General features: G+C 44.5%; 1 protein-coding gene across 1 annotated transcript in view; it reads left to right on the top strand.

The window, feature by feature from the left end:
• The window catches only part of CSMD2 (CUB and Sushi multiple domains 2), a 634,343-nt gene that overhangs the window by 348,228 nt on the left and 268,652 nt on the right, over positions 1-17,463 (top strand). The window contains exon 9 of the mRNA XM_019657596.1: positions 1,672-1,793. Within this exon, the coding sequence (XP_019513141.1) occupies positions 1,672-1,793 (122 nt within the window). The remainder of the gene's footprint in view (positions 1-1,671; positions 1,794-17,463) is intronic.

Below are 17,463 nucleotides of genomic sequence, written 5' to 3' on the forward strand. Positions count from 1 at the left end.
CAATTTGTAACAATGAAAATACATCCTGCATATCAGATATCTACGTTACGATTCATAACAGTAGCAAAATTACAGTTATAGAGTAGCAACGAACATAATTTTATGGTTGGGGGTCACCACAACATGAGGAACTGTATTAAAGGGTCGCGGCATTAGGAAGGTTGAGAACCGCTGCCCTAGGGCTTTGTTCAGACTTGATTCAACTGACATTTGAGCTCAGGGTGAGGGAGAAGATCCTTTAGGTGCAGGGCTGGGGGGAGCCACCAGAAGGAACGTCCCCACTGAAGGTGATGAACTAGAAGAGAAGAAGGAACCCTTCTGACCCAGAGGCCTCCTGCAGATAACCCTCTGATAACACTGGTTCCACTTAATTCGAACTGTTTTCATACCTGTTTCCTCCACTTGCTGGTGGCCCTTCAGAAAGGAGGGTTGTGTCTTAGACGTTTTTCTCTCCCCGCACTCTTCCCGGCCTGTAAGCGGCACTCAATAAATGTTGCAATGAGTGAGTGCAGGAATGAGCTCGTGAAATGAGAAGAGATGAATTATGTCTGGGAGCTGTGGAAAGTGCTTCCCAGGCCCTCCCAAAAAGGGTTTCCCTGGATGGGTTTATCATGGCCCATCCACACACCGAGAGGAGCTCTAGGATATTTTGCCCCATCAGAGGAAACCAGGTTTGACACCACTTTCATTTTATCTACTTAGGCGTGTTGAGTTTGCTCACTATTTCTTTACTGTTGGGCACTTTACCTACAATTAGGATAAATTGCCATGTGGGCAGCAACAGAGCAGGCTCATAGAACGCTTTATTAAAATAGCTGAGCACTAACATTGAAGAATGAAGTGGCTAGAACTAAAGAACACGTTTTAAAAGAAGGCAAACACCTAGATACAATGTAGCACCTTAACTGTTATCAATCACTACTTAATCTAATTAGTTTAGAAGCTATTTTAAAGAGCTTAATTAGATTAAGCTGTGATTGATAATACTTTATATCTACTTGAGTAGAGCACTTCTTCTAATTCACCTTGAATCTTTACACTTCCAGTCAAAAGCCTGTTTTAGACATGTGCTGAGTGTGGGAAGGACTGGGGAAGTCTTTGATTGGCACTGAGATCACCCTGGGTGCCTGGCACTGGGCTGAGCTGGGGACCTTGGCAGAGTCCTTGGGCACAGGCACTCTGTGATCTAATTGGGTGGACTTGTTAAGGACACCCTGAGATTCTACTTCAGGAGACCTGAGAGCAAATGGGGAAACAGACAAGTCAGCAGAACAAGGGGTGGGCAGCTTAGCAGACCCACAGGTGCCTGGGGCCCACCTAGCATTTGGTCACTATGAGGAGTCCTCACCCACACCCTCTGGGTGGAGATGAGCTGCTGGATCCCAGTGACTCAGGGGAGGGGACTGGCTTAGCCTGACCATGGAAGCCCACCATGACCTACAGAGCAGAAGGTCACGGAACTCTGGGCCTCCCCCTCCCTCAGTGCTCCAGGAACTGTGACTTCCCTTTGAGCTTGCTGAGAACTATGGGAGAAGAAAACAGGAAGCAGAAAGTTATGTCTGGGCTGGGACTGTACAGATTTCAGTCTCTTATGGGCTGGGGGTGGGAGGTCGGGATGGGAACTGGACCTAGTGTAAACTAAAAGGCTTGTCTTTCGTCTCCTCTCTGCAGCCCGCATGTGTGATGCCCACCTGCGAGGCCCCTCGGGCATCATCACCTCCCCCAATTTCCCCATTCAGTATGACAACAATGCACATTGTGTGTGGATCATCACAGCACTCAACCCTGCCAAGGTAAGGCTCCTGGGGAGGGTGGGGAGGGTCCTGAGGGCAGGGCCGGTTGGGGACAGTTGGTCTACAAGGGGTTGCGAATGCAGAACTTGGTTTTGGTAGATTCTCTGCAGACAATTCTTAAAAATTGTTTCTATTAAATATTGCGTCGGTAAAAAGCATCTGTAAAATAGCAACTAAGATACAAAGAACATCAATACAATAGAAATCTGCAGAGCCAAATCACGGTTAACTTAGTGATGGGTGTCCCTCACCAATCCCATTCCATCCCCTATCCCCAGGTAAACACGACCTTGATTATATGCTTAGTCCTCTGCTTTTCTTTATACTTTACATGTAAATGTGTATCCTTAAAAATACATTGTTTAGTAGGCGAGCATTTGAGCGTCATATAAACATAATTGTGTTGTATATATTCTTAATCAGTTTCAACTCAGAATTTTATGTTCCCTAAGATTTCTCTTTGTTGGTGTGTGTCATTTTCCACTGCTATATACATCTTTTCACATGTTTCTTTCACATTTAGTTCTCTTTCCTATGACATGCCCTTTGTTCTCTCATAAATTTTACAAGTATCTTGCCAAGATCCACAAAATAACCTGTTGGAGTATTTATTTTAATTACACCAAAAGTATAGATCAATTGGAGAAGAACTGATATGCTTATAATACTGAGTCTTCCAGTCTATGAGTATGGTCTATCTCTCTATTTACTTAGGGCTTTCAATAAACATGTGTAATTTTTTACTATTACAGACCTTGTACATTTCTTGATATATATTTACTCCTAGATATCTTATATTTGTTATTGCTGTTATAAATCATATCTTTTAAAATTTCATTTTTTACCTGCTTCTTGCTGATGTTTAGAAATACAACTAATTTTTATTATATGATTTTTGTATATAGTACTCTCATAATAATTTATCTGTGAATTGTCTGGGGTTTTCTACAGAAGACAGTTATCATCTGCAAAGAATGATGGTTTTGTTTCTTCCTTTCCATCTTTTTATTCTTTTCTCACCCCAGTGTGCTGGCTAGAACCTCCAGTATAATGTCAAATCATTGTGATGATGGAGGGCATTCTTGTCATTGATGTTATATAGATGTTTTACTTCTTCATCATTAAGTATCATGTTTGCTGAACTTTTTCTTTTTTTAATTTATAGTTCCTTTCTAATCCTAATTTTCTAAGGGCTTTTATTTTGAATGGATGGTTAGTTTTATCAACCAACCTTTCTGTATCTATTGAGATCATCATATGATTTGCTCCTTTATTTTCTTAGTGTGGTGAATTACACTGGTTGATTTTTGTGACGTTAAACCAACCTTGCATTTCTGGGATAAACCCAACTTAGTCATTCAGTATTATCTTTCTTGTACACGCCTATATTTGATTTGCTAATATTTTCTTTAGTAATTTGCTTCTATTTTCTTAGTGAGATTGTTTTTGTGTGTTTTTTTCTTGCCAGATTTTTTTTATCAAGATATTGCTAACCTCATAAAATAATTTGGAGTGTGTTTCCTCTCTTTCTGTCCTATGGGGTTATTAGTGGAAGACTGGAATAACTTTTGTCTTGAAAGTTTGGAACTTTGGAATTCTTGGAACTTTTCAGCAAAACTACCTGGGTTTAATGTTCTCTTCTTGGAAGATTTCAAACTATATATTTAATACTTTTAATGACTAAGAACTATTTAGATCATCCTTTTTTTTTCTTGAGACCATTTTATTAAGTTATCAAATTTATTGGCTATAAAGTTGTGTATACTATGTCTTATTATACATTTTTATTCTCTGTTTCATTTCTAATTTTGTATCTTTTCTTAAAATCAATATTGCCAGAGGTTTCACGTCTTATTGTTCTTTGCAGAAAACCAGTTTGGGTTTTGTTAACACTTGTTTTGATATATTTATTTTCTATTTCATCCATTTATGCTCTCTTCTTTCTTTCTTTCTATTACATTTGAGTTTATTTTGTTATTCTTTTCCTGGCATCTTAATTTTGATGCTTAATTCATTATTTTTCAATCTTATTTAAGCATCTAGCACTATAAATTTCCCTCTAAGAACTATTTCGGCTATATTACATTCCCGCAGGTTTTTATATGTCGTATATCTGTTATAGTGTAGTTCAGAATATTTTCCAATTTCCATTATTCTTTCATCTTTCATCCACAACTTATTTAGAAGTATTTCTTAATTCCCAAACAAAGGATTTTTCTGGCTGTCTTTTTATTACTGATTCTAAAGCTTGTGTATTTGACTCATTTGAAATTTATTGAGATGTGCTTTTTGGACCAGACATACTCATTTTTCACATATATTCTGTTTGTGCCTGAAAAAATAAACTGTGTACATTGCTGTTTTTGTGTTTTTATTTATCCCTTACATCAAGTTTGTTAATTGTGCTTATATCTTTTATATCTTCATTGATTTTGTCTTCTTAATCAGTCAACTGCAAAGGAAGATATATTAACACCACCCACTGTGGTGGTTGTTTTGTCTCTTCGAAGTTCTCTCAAATTTTGCTTTATATATTTTGGGACTATATTATTAGAACATGCAAGTGGAGAATTACATAGCTTGCTGATGAATTGAACTTTTTCAAAAATACTTATGTAATAACTCTCTTTATCTGTAGTAATTTTTTATCTTACAGTTCTTTTCCCAGCTATTACATCAGATTTCTTTTGGCTTTTGTCTAATAAGTCTTCTTACTTTCAACCTTTCCACTTCTTAATGCTTTATATATGTTTTGTGTATAGCTGGATTCTTAAAAACCCATTCTCACAATTTATCTTGTAAGGGGACATGTTAGACCATCAAAATTATACAATCATTTCTATTCTTTTAAGGTTACCCTAAAATATTAGTAGGAATACTTAATAAAGTCTAATGTAAATAGTAATTTTATGTTGCTCCTGAAAAGTCAGAGGTGTTAGAACACTATGACTTTAATTAATCCCTCCCAATTCACATTCTATGATGTGTGTATTTTCGTGTTTGTTCACAAGTCGTGATTGTTTAATAAAACCAATATCCATTTAGATTTACTGACATATTTACTGCTACTTTGTTCACTATTCCTTCTGCATATCAGTTCTTCTCTTCAGAATTACTTTGTTTCTGTCCAAAGTAAATGCTTTAAAATTTATTTTCCTTTTGATGACAAACTTTCTTAGTTGTTATTTGTCTTAAAATGTCTGTTTCACTCATAGTCACTAGATACCCAATTCTTGGTTGATCATTATGTACTCTCTGCACCTGGAAATATTATTCCAATGTCTTCTAGCTTCCGATGTTGCTGTAAGTTTATTGCCGTTTCTTTGTATGACAGTCTTCTGGCTGCTTTTGTGGTATTTTCCTTCTCTTTAGTATCATGTGTCCAGTTGTGAGTATTTTGGTATTTATCCTGCTTTATTTCATTAAGCATCTTGAATCTATGAATCGTGTCTTTCATCAGTTTGGGAAAAAAATTAGCCATTACCTTTTCAGCTGTTGCTTCTCCTTGATGCTCTCTCTTTTTTGCTTCTGGAAGTTTAGCAAGGCATGTTAATCTTTCTTAATCTCTCTTCTGTGTTTCTTAACTTCTGTCATATTTTTTCATCTTCATTTTGTTCACTAATTCTCTGTTCAGCTATGTCTAACCTTGGCTGAGTTTATTCACTGAAGATTTCTTATAATTTCAAATATCATAATTTCATTTTTATGAAGTTCTATTTTGTTCTTTTTCAAATGTTTTTTATCATACTTATAGTTTCTTGCTCCTTACTCATATTTGTAGATTCTTCTTTGATTCTTTTTTTTTTAAGTAACTGAAAAAGTAGTTTATTTGAAGAGATAGTACATTTCAAAGAGTTTGGAGCGGGCCACGCGCCAAGGTGAGGCTCAAAAGGCTTAAAAAAAGGGAAGAAGGGGTTGAAAAAGGAAGAAGTGGTCAAAAAGAGCGGGTGGACTTCCCAGGACTTGGAATTTTTATCCTTTTTCTCTAGAATGGGCTGTTCCCCTAAGGGCGTGGGACCACTTGATTGGCACCTGTGATTGACAAGAGGTACTGCGCAGGTGAAAGTGAGTGGTCTGATCTAGTTGGGTATTTTGTGCCCATTTGTTTTCCCACAGGGGTAGGTGATTACAAAACAAAGGGCAGTTTTGGGTGTAGAGGGGATGTCCCCTTGGCGGTCGCACTCTGTGGGACGTGCAGGAATGCAGAGACCCAATGCCTGCCTCTAACTGCCTGCCTTGTTTTCTCCTTGAGAGACGTGATCCCCATAAAATTTCTATGGGAAGTTGAGGGACAGAAGGTCTCTTCTTCTGTATCTGCTTCCTGCTGGGCAGGGGCATAGAGTTGTCCCTGCCTATTGGGGGATTCACAGAACTCTCACCCTAGCTGATCTCAGATGAGAGGAAGGGGTCTTGAGCTCCGCGTGGAAGACTGTGTTGGCTTCTTTGGTTGTGACTGGCAATCTTGTTGGGGTATCCTCGGTAACCCCAAGGCCCAATTCTGGAGGCCAGAAGTCCAAAAACAAGATGTCAGTGGGGCCATGCTTTCTCCAGTGGTTCTGGGATGGAACCTTTCATGCCTCTTTCTAGTTTCTGGAGGTAGCTAGCGCCCTTGGTGTTCCAGGCTTACAGCGGCATCACTCCTGTCTCTGCCTCCATGTTTACATCAACTTCCTGATTCTTTAAATATGTTCAACGTATTTATTTTATATTCTGTGCCTGTTAATCTCAATGTCTGAAATCTTTGCAAGTTAGATTCTGTTGTCTGTTGTTTCTCACCTCTTGCCCCCAGAACCATGTTTCCTTCTTTGTTTTGTAACTTTTGACTGTGTGGTAAGAATTATAAACTTTACCTGTGGGAATTATTTGAGATCTGGTAGAAGGTGGTTTCTTCCAGAGAGAATTTCTATTTGTTTCTGCCCTGTGTTTGGTGGCATTACCAGCTGGAAAACTCTTCAGACTAAATTCTCAGTATGAAGATTTAAAACCACCCAGTTAATCTGAAGGTTGCAAACCCATGTGAAGGGAGATTTATTGTAATGGAGTCTCAGGGGGGCATTTCCTGTTTTCTGTTCAATCAGTCTCAAGTTCTAAGATATACAGTCAGCCTCCAGATCCTTCCAGAGGGTAGTAGTGGCAGATGAGAAGGAAGTCGGGCGTATCTCTAGCTCACCCTCATCCTCAGGGCACATCTTTAACTGGCTCAGCTTTATTCAGGAGTGCCGTATTAGAGCCTCCCACCTTGGTGGCCCATGACCTTTGTCTCTTTCACAAGCTCTACAAACCAAAGCCTGAAAACCAAAGCTCTACACCAGTTTTTAAAAATGCTCTCAAGGCCAAAGCCAGATTCATGCCCTGAGTCACATTTTGGCCCCTGTAATAACTGAGTTTTGGACTCGGAGTCTTCTCACCATATTCTTCTCCCCTGACTGCCATAACAAAAAAAAAAAAAAAGCAGGCTGGGTGGCTTACACAAGAGACATTTATTTTCTCACAGTTCTAGAGGCTTGAAGTCTACAATCAAGATGCCAGCAAATTCAGTTTCTGGTGAGGACTCTCTTCCTAGCTTATAGATGGCTTCCTTCTCCCTGTGTCCTCACAGGAGGAAAGGCCACTTCCTCTGTGCACATGCAGAGAGAGACTCCCTGGTGTTGCCTCCTCCTCTTATAAGGACACCATTCCCATTGAATTAGGGCCCCACCTCTACGACCTCATTTAACCTTAATTACTTCCCTAAAGGTCCTATCGCCAAATGCTGTCACATTGGGACTTCCAACACATGAATTTCAGGGGGATATAATTCAGTTTATACACTCACTTGTGAAAAGCTTTTTAATTTTCTTTTAAAATTTTGCTCAACATTTTAAAATTGTTTGGTCAAGTTGCCTAGGACCACAATGCTGGGAACATTGGTAACAGAGTTCCTCTGCAAAGCACTTTACAAAGAAAGATCCAAACCATTTGGTGATGAACCTAGTCAATGGAGAAGGATGTTTCAGCCATGTGGGGCAAGGATGGAGGCTAGACCAGAAGAAGGGCTTACTACCATGAGGATATTAAGTTGTTCACTAGAAGGCTCTTTCTTGGGCATTGTTCAAGATGCTCATCTCTGTTTTCATTTGAACCTGAAGGTGGGGTGCATGGGGAAATGTAGATAAGGCCTGAGAATCTTCTGAGAAACAATTGGATTCACCCCCTAGAAGTCTAGCCTTGGCTGGTGTTTGGAGGTGGGTGGCGTCATATCAGTCACTCTTCCACATGACCTGCAGGAGGTCGCAGCAGCCTTGGTTTCTGAAGCCAGCCCCTCTGTAGGGCACTCCCTCAGAGTCGAGCTGTGCAGAGGGTGTTCCTAGCAACTCCACAGGTTCTTCGTGGGCTTCAGGTAGTCCTGGGGGGAGCCCGGAAAGGCTGAAGGGCATCCCTTCCTTACACCAACGGGAGAAGAGCCACAGAGCTTGCAATGCAGAAAGTAGGGCGTAAGTGTGGAAACTCTAAGTCTACGACTTAAGAAGCAGAGCTGCCTTAGGTTAGACTGAGGGCAGAGCAAGCAAAGAGGGACAGAGTGAAGATGTAGTGGAAAGAGGATGGTGAGTGAAGGAAGGTTCTGGGGTAAGTGAGAGGCCAAGGGGATTGTGAATACAGGGGCTCACTTTGCAGGGAGTGGGTGCAGAAATATTCCATTATGAGAAGGGGCTGAGAGTCTTGCTTGCAGAAATGTAGAACAGAACAGGACACGTGTCTCTTGGTCTCCTCATAATCATGGAATGATTATGCATCCCAGGTACCTGTATATGTGTGGGTATGAGGACCCTTCCTGGAATTCCACCCCCCTTATAGGACCTCTGCTGTCTGAACTTGAGAGGGGGGTGGGAATGTGCCACTGACTAGGTCTCCCCCCACCCCAAGGGCAATAAGAAAGTCCAAAGAGAGAAACAAAATGATCTGGTGTGAGAATGGCCAAGAACCTATGTGAAGATACCAGCACTGATGGAGCCCCTCTAGGCTGTGCAGCCCTAACACTATGGGAATGAGAACTTAGAGTCTTATTGAGGAGGCAGGTGATGGGTGTGTCTCTACTCAATAAACTAAGAATAAAACAATTAAAAACACCCCAGTCCATCATTCTGGGAGCTTGGCAGATTCAGGGAAAAGGGAAAAAAGAAGGCTCAGAGCGAGTGGTGCTGGCCTCCTCCACATCCTCCCATGGAGTGGGATAATCATGGGAAATGTAAACCCCGTCTTGACCGTTTGGGCTATCTTAGCTCCTATAGTGATACTGCCCACAATACTATTTCTCAAATTTGGTTGATCATCAAAAATACCTTGAGAGACACAAATTTCAATGCTTTTTCCCCAAAGATCTGATTCAGTAGATCTGGGATGGGTACCTGGAACCTATATTTTTAAAGAGCACTCTGGTGGTTCTGACCAGCCAACCTTATATGATAAATAGCAACCCATTCCCTCCCAGCAAAGTACACAGGGCCCACCTCCACCCCACTTAGGAAGCCCCAGCTTCAGCCACACCGAACTCCTGGTTCATAGACACACCTGGCCCTTTAAGACCTCCTGTCCTTCCTTTCTCACAGGGGGCAACTTCCTAGTCTAACACAGTCCAAATACACCTTCTTCTGAGAAGCCTTCCTAATTCCACCAGGCCTTGCCCCTTCCTCTGTCCTCATGGCACGTTGTGTTGGGGTGTGTATCATGTTGTACTGAGCACCCAGAAAGCAGAGTGGAATTTTATATATAATAGTATTTCTTCTGCAGTTAGCACAGTGCGCGGTACAGAGGAGCAGCTCAGCAGATGTTTGAATATGTTAATCCCTGAAGGAGGAGGCCTGTTTCTGTGTCAGGTAGCTTCTCAGGTATAGACCCACCCATGTTTGGCCCCAGGGCCTCCTCGAGTTGGGACCTTTCCGCTCAGCCTGGTGGAAGACGAGGCTGATGAAGTTTCTATGGTCAGGACTGAAACCCAGACCAGTGTCAGCGTCCCCTGCCTGCACAAACCTGCCTCTCTTTCAGTTTCTCAGTATGAACTCAAGACATTGGATTCAATGTGCATATGCACATCACTGGATTTGATCAGGGAAGTTCATTTACCTTTGCTAGCAAAGAAGTAGAGGTGAGGCAAGAAAGGAAGAGAGAGGCAGGAGAGGGAGGGGGCATGGAAGGGAGAGAAAAAGGAAAGCTCATTTCGTGAACTTCAAAGCCAGGATAATAGCGTTTTGATGATTCACTCCTTGAGGATTATCAGTGTCACTCTTCCCTTTGTAGACCTTAAGAATTAAGAAATAACTCTCCAGGCCAGTGATCACTCGGTAGTACAAATGTCAGGAACACACTCGTTGGCCCATTTGTTCACTCACTTATTCATTCAGCAAGCGTTTCCTCAAGCCCTCTCTCTGCTGGGCTCTGGGGGAGATGCGGGCTGGCCATCAGAGAGGTCAAGTGTCCCCACAGCCTATTTTTCATAACTCACTGGCTCTAGAGAGACTTTTTTTTTTTTAAGATTTTTATTGGGGAATTGGGGGATGGGAACAGCGCTGGGGAATTGGGGGAAGGGGAACAGACAAGTTGCTGTCCTTTTGTTCTTCAGTCTAGTTGTGGAGGATGTTGCTTCACTGGCCCAAGTTGGCACCATCATTGCGCTCTTCCCGGGCAAGGCAGATCAGTCGCCGGCTTCTGGACGGCCGCTCACTGCGGCTGCTGGCCGCTCACGCTGGCTGCTGGCCACTCACAGTAGCTTATGGCAACCCATTGCAGCAGGGGCTGCAGACTTCGCCATCGCCGGCGACTCAGGGCAGCCCAGCTCCAGGTTGAGCTGTTGTTCAGCATCTTAGCTGTAGAGGGCAGTGTCACTGGCCATCATATGTGGGATCCGAACCAGGGCCCTCTGGCGTCCCAAGCCAGTTCTTAACCATCGCGCCACTCGACCGGCCCTAGAGATACTTTTTAATGGCCTCCTCCAAGTCCGGAACTCGACTCCTTTCTTTTTTACAGTTTTTCACTTCATGTCTCATCTGGGCACTCCCCTTCCTTAGACCCCGCCGTGGCCTGCATGTCCCCACACACCTTCCTCTACTCTTTTTTTAAAAAAAATACATCTTTACTTCTTAAACTTAAAGTTTTATTTCATCAAGCTCTAGTACATTTTGCATTGACAAGTGATTGCACCTGCATCACATAAGAAGGTCATTGGCCGTTCCACCAAAGGGGAAACCTCACACATTTAGGCAGCACTAAAAATGACTGTTTCAAAGGCTATGCAAATCTAAAGTAAAAAGCTTCCAATTTAGTCTGAGTATCTTACTGTTTACCTATATTAATTTGGAAATTAATGGACAGTTTTCCTAATGCAGCTCTTTTTTGATCCATTAAAAAGAAAAAAAAGAAAAAAAACCCGATGGCTTGAGTTTTAAAACCCCCACAGATCCATATTATTTAACCTCCTCTTTAGTGGATGGTCTTCCCACTTGGCAAGTACATATTAACTGTTGAATATTCACATAAGTGAATAAATGAATCCATCAATCAGTGAGTGGATGAGTCATAAATGGGTGAAAGGGTTTACTACTCTTAGAACTAGCAAAATTAAACGGAGATAGTGACCAAAGTTCCAGAACCTCTGAAAGTTCTGTCTCTACCCCTTGGGCTTCTTTCCCAATTTCCTCAAAAGCCTTCCTCATCCAAAATATGTATATCTCGGGCCGGCCGAGTGGCTCAGTTGGTTAAGAGCTCGCTCAAGAGTTTGAGCTCTGAGCAACAGCGGTTCGAGTCCAGCCCGAGCTGAGCAGCCGCTGAGCTGCCAACAGGTAGCAGGATGGCTCAGCTAAAAAAAAAAAAAAAAATATATATATATATATATATATATATATATATATATATGTATATCTCATACCACTCAGCAACAATAAAAAAATCCAATTTAAAAATGGGCAGAGGATCTAAATAGACATTTTTCTAAAGAAGACATGCAAATGACCAACAGGTACATGAAAGATGCTCAACATCACTAATCATCAGGGAAATGCAAATCAAAACCACAGCGAGACATCACCTCGCACCTGCTAGAATGGCAGTTATCAAAAAGACAAGAAATAACAAGTGTTAGTGAGGATGTGGAGAAAAGGGAACCTTCGTGCACTGTTGGTAGGAATGTTAATTGATGCATCCATTATGGAAAACTATATGGCGGTTCTTCAAAAAAAGAAAACTGAAAATAGAACTACCATATGGTCTAACAATTCCTCTTCTGGGTATTTATCTGAAGAAAATGAAAACACTAATTCAAAAAGATACATGGACCCCTATATTCATTGAAGCATTTATTCACAATAGCCAAGATATACAAACAACCTAGGTGTCCATTTATGGTTTAATGGATAAAGAAGATGTGGTATAGACTCGTATATGCAATGGAATATTACTCAGCCATAAGAAGAAAATGAAATCTTGCCATTTGCAACAACATGGATGGACCTTGAGGGTAGTATGCTACGTGAACTATGCAGACAGAAAAAGGCAAATACCGTATGATTTCACTTGTATGTAGAATCTAAAAAACAAATCAAATGAACAAGCAAAACAAAACAAATTGTATAGATGCCGAGAACAGATTGGTGGTTGCCAGAGGGGGAGGGAGGGAGTTGGGGGGTAGACATAACGGGTAAAGGGGTCAAACTTCCAATCCTAAAATAAATTAAGTCATGGGGATGTACTGTACAGCATGGCGACTATAGTCAATAATATTGTATTGCATATTTTGTAGCTTTATATGGTGACAGGAAAACTAGAAGTATAGTGTGATCATTTCACAGTGTATACAGATATTGAATCATTATGTAGTACACCTGAAACTCATATAATGTTATATGTCAATTACACCTCAATTTTTTAAAAAAGCCTTCCTCAGAGGTGCTGGAGGCCTCTCTGAACCACTGAGGGTTCAGATTAGCCTTCCCACCGGCCTCCACTCCAGCCCAACCCACAAGACCCAGGCAGGATTCACCATGCAGGCCGTGCCCAGGTAAAGCGAGTTCCCTTCTTTTCAGGAGCTTTTGTTAACCGAGGCTGGGTGGGCCAAGGTCAGCCCTGAGGAGCCCAGAGAAGTGCTCTGAGGAGGAATAGGAGAAGCAAGACTGGAGCAGGCCATTGTGGGAGGGCTCTGGTTAGCCAGGAAGGGGCAGAGGCAGGCCATATAAAACCTAGTGTTTTATGCTCGGCTTTATCTTGAGGGTCAGGAGTTGACAGACTTTTCTGTGTACGTTGGAACTGGCTTTGAGTTGCAGAAAACTCCACAGAAGCTCAAAGAAAACAGTTCCTTTTCCCCACATACCAGAGGTCTGGAGGTGGAGAGTCCAGGGCTGGCTTAGGCGTTTCCTCAAGTGTATCAAACACCTTCTGTTTTTCCCTCTCCCATTCTTTGCCTGTGACTCTTGCCCTCATGATCACAAGAAGGCTGCTCCAGCGCCGTCCTCACATTTGTATTCTAGAAAAGCAAGGAGAAAGGCAGGAAAATGCCCTGATGACTCCTCAGATCACATCTCATTGCCCAGAATTCTGTCACTTAGCCATCCTTAGCTCTGAGGTTAGCTAGCTATATTGCCACCCTCCACACAAAGTCATGGTTCTGTTAGGAATGGATAAACAGAGGGAGGGACATTGAGTAAACCACTACCTGTGCCTGTCACAGAATCCCCAAACGTGACCCAGCGCAAGAGGAATTGCTTTGGTTGGAGCAGGGCCCTGCCCACTCTGGCTCCTTCTCCGCCTTTACTGGTGGCCCCCAAAGTACCCTTAGGGGGCCCTAGGGTGCCTAGAAACAGTTTGAAAACCATTGCTCTAGGCCAGAGGTCAGCAAACTTTTTCTGTAAAGAGCCAGATAATACATATTTTAGGCTTCGAGGACCATGTAATGTTTTTGTTACATATTCTTCTTTGCAGTGCTTGATTTCTTTTTTAACCCTTTAAAAGTATAAGAACGCTTCTTAACTCAAGGAGCCATACAAGAAAGGGCCACAGGCCAGATTTGGCCCAAGGGCCATAGTTATCCAACCCCTGTTCTAAAGGATCATGGGGCGCAGAGTTTGGGATACAGACTGAAGGACGGGCAGCAGGGCCGGAAGCCCAGCTAGCAGGCTGTGGTAGAAACGCAGTCATTGGACAAAGCGGCCTCCGTCTAGGTCTCCTGGGGTTCCAGTCTCCCAAAAACTGTCCATCAGCTGTCAGATCCCCTGCAGCCTCACTGAGGCATCGGGCAGAGGCCGGAAGCACCAGATCCTTTGGCTGGTCCTGAACGGTGCTCAGGAAGCGAGAGCTGTCCTCCGGGACCCAGGGTAGGCATCCTCCGTGGTTCCACTCCCATCCGCCTTGTTCTCTGGAAAGGGGACTGTGTGCTGAGGGGTACAGTCACCAGCACTCCCTCCACCCTCCCACCCTCTGCAGTGAACACAGACTCAGGCTCCCCTACGCCCTCCTCCCACTCCTGGACCCTACATGTACCTGCTTCTGGCCGGTCTCCCCCGCCTCCAGCCCTCCCTCCTGCAGAGTGACAGCTTCCCCTCATCTTCACCATCAGGTCCACAGTGCTTGCTCTGCCCTGCCAGACAAAAGCCACCTGCAGACTCTGCCAGGCTGCTCTTCCTCCCGCCTCGCCCCTGCCTTGGCTGCCCTCCCTGCCTCATTCCTCTGTTCACCGAATCACCGCATTTCCTGAACAGAGCACACCCTTCATCCCATGAGGGCTGGCGAGCCTCCCTCCTGCTCGTGACCACCTTTCATCCCCCCCTTTGTGGTCCTCCAGCACCCACTGTCTGCACCGTGCCCTTGGCATTGAGATTCTGCTCTCGTCGTCAGGCAAGTGAGATGGTAACACGGGAAGCAGCTAGCTCGATGCTTGGCACATAGCACGTGCTCGGGAATCATGTCCTAGATCGTGGGTTTGTTGATGTAGGTATCTAATTGGTATAAATCGGGTGTCTGAGCCCTATACAAATGTCCCTCTTTGATCACGCCTATTTCATGTGTAGCCTCTTTCCTGCCTCAGAAAGGTGTTTTGTGAGCTTAATTGATCTGCATGTTAGTTAATGAGTCATTATAGGATCCTGTCTTTAAACAAAGGCCAAAGAGAAGGGGGAGAAAAGAAAGCATCAATACATGGTGCCCTGGGGCCTGTCCCAAAGCTGCAGTGTAATGTGTGTTGTGCCGTCTACTTGGTGTAATTAGCTCCTACGTTGGGGTCAGATGCTCTAAAATGCAGTTTGCAGCAATGGCTGCTCTGACCGGTGATGTGAATCACTTTATGGCTCTGGGTTCTGGCCCGTGAAGCAATGTTTTACCATGACGGACCTAGTAATCACATGCTCTCTCTTTTGGAGGTAGTGTGGTGCACCAGTGCCCTCTGCACCAGGGCTGGCTGGAAGCCGGTGAGAGTGGCGAGAAAGCACAGCCAGGAAGGACCCTTAGTCCCTGCAGAGGCCAGGCTCCGCCTCCTGCAGAAGGCACTGCCAGCCTCGCGGTATTTCATGTGCAGCAAGTGTCTGCTGAGCTACTGGGGTGCAGATAAAGAGCTCAGGGGAGGTTTGAGAGGATAAGTCACGCCCCCCACCTCCTGGACTTGAGACCTTGCTGGGAGACTGCGAGGCAGTCGAGTGGCAGAGAGCCTGGCCTCGGGCGGCCTGGTGAGTCCCAGTTCTACCACTTAGCTGAGTGGTCCTGGGCAAGTTACCTACTGTCTCTGTGCCTGAGCTCTCCCACTTGTAACATGGAGGTATTCGTGATAGCCTTGTCACATTGTAAGTTTTACATGAGTTGATGTATGTAAAGTTCTCAGAACAGAGTCGAGCACATGGTGAGTGTCAGCTCATTCTTGTAGTGAAGAAATCTCACAAGAGAAGACACTCCAAACTGTGATTAAATGTCTCAAAAAATCTTTTAGACCAAGGTCAGCAAACTACTGCCTGTGGGCCAAATCCAGTTTGTTGCTTATCTTTGTAAATAAAGTTTTACTGGAACACAGCCACACCCATTCGTGTACAGATTGTGTATGGCTGCGTTCACTCTACAATAGCAGAGGTGGGTAGTTGCAACAGACATACGGTCTGCATGGGGGAAATACCGACTATCTGGCCCTTTACAGGAACAGGTTGCCAACCTTTGTTCTAGATGATAATTCCTGTGAGGGATCCAAGAGCCTAGCAATCAGTCCATGCTGGAGAACTAGGGAGGGTTTGGAAAATGTTCTCCCATTCAGCATTGTCTGAGCCCCTGGCATGTGGCTGGCAGGCCGACAGGCACTGGCAGTACAGAGGCAGAGGAGCCTGGCCCTGGCCCTCCAGGAAGTGGAGGTATAGTGGAGGACCAGGTAAACAGATCAGTCACAGTACAGCAGGTAAGTGCTGACACAGAGGTGAGAGGAAGCGTCCTCAGAGAAGAGGGCTCAAAAATCAGGAGACATTCCTGAGGAAGCCAGGAGGAGGGGGAGGGATCTGTGCAAATCGCAGTCATGAATGGGCCAACGCGAGGGGGTGCCCAGGAACTCAGTAGCCACCCAGACTGTGTGGTTGGGAGGGCAGCAGGGATTAGATGCCAAGCGCGCCTCCTTGTGTGTCATTCTGTAGGGCGGGACTAAAGGGTAGGAGACGGAAAGGAGCCTGCAGCCTGAGCAGATGGTCTCATAAGGATGACGTTGGCCTTCAGGGATCATGGGAGGCAAGCTTGCCTGTTCAATGAGAAACCCAGAAGGAACATGGCACCCCCCACTTGCTGTTGACAGTTACATTCCATCCCCTTTCCTAAGGTCCCCAACCACTGCCTGCTAAGGCCCACGTCCCCCCTCATCTACACTATTGCTGCAGCCCGGAGATCAGTCTCCTGGTTTTCCATCATCCCTCAGTGCTTCTGCTCCTAAAGCAAAAATCTCATGTCATCCTTTGCTTACAACTCTTCCATAACTCCTCCTGGTCTTATAGGACAAAGCCCAGCTTCTTAGCATGACAGACAGCCCTTCCTAACCTGGCTCCTCCTCCTTCTCGCGCATCATCCCCCCACCCCCACCCCCACCCCTCCTGGCCCCTTGAACAACTCCAGATCCACTAGGACCTCTGGACAAGTCACGCATTCCACACCTTTGCCCGTGTGCCTGCCTTCCCCCTGCCTAGATCACGTTCCCTTTCTTACCCATTTATTGAATGGAGTTCATCTCCCAAACTTAGCCTGGGTTTCCTTCCCTCCAGGAAGCCTGCTTTCGCCTTTCTTGCAGCCAGTGGCACGCACCTCCTCCTCTGTCCTGTCTGTGCTCAGGGACGTTTTTATACAGAGATGCTCCCCTCTGTGAAGCCCGTGCAGTGCAGAGGCCCCGCATAAATGGTACCCAGGCTCATGACTGAGTGCAGAGGAGGCTTACTTCTGAGACACCTGGAGGAACTTTGGGGCAAGGCTCTGCCGGCCCCCAGGCAGTATGCAGGTGCTAGGTTGTTTGGTTTGGACAGAGGAAACCTGCACAACTAGGCAAAACCAGGAGCCCCTTCAGCTTCCCCATGGGGAGACTGCCTGAAGGGCTTCATCACACTGAAACCAGATGGACAGGGACAGAAAGACCCAGGTTAGAAATTAGGAGTGGTGTCTCGTGTGTCTTGTCTTCGTGAGTGACACCACCACCCACCCACCCAGT

This window comes from Hipposideros armiger, unplaced genomic scaffold, assembly GCF_001890085.2.
Source record: "Hipposideros armiger isolate ML-2016 unplaced genomic scaffold, ASM189008v1 scaffold_10, whole genome shotgun sequence".
NCBI lineage: Eukaryota > Metazoa > Chordata > Mammalia > Chiroptera > Hipposideridae > Hipposideros > Hipposideros armiger.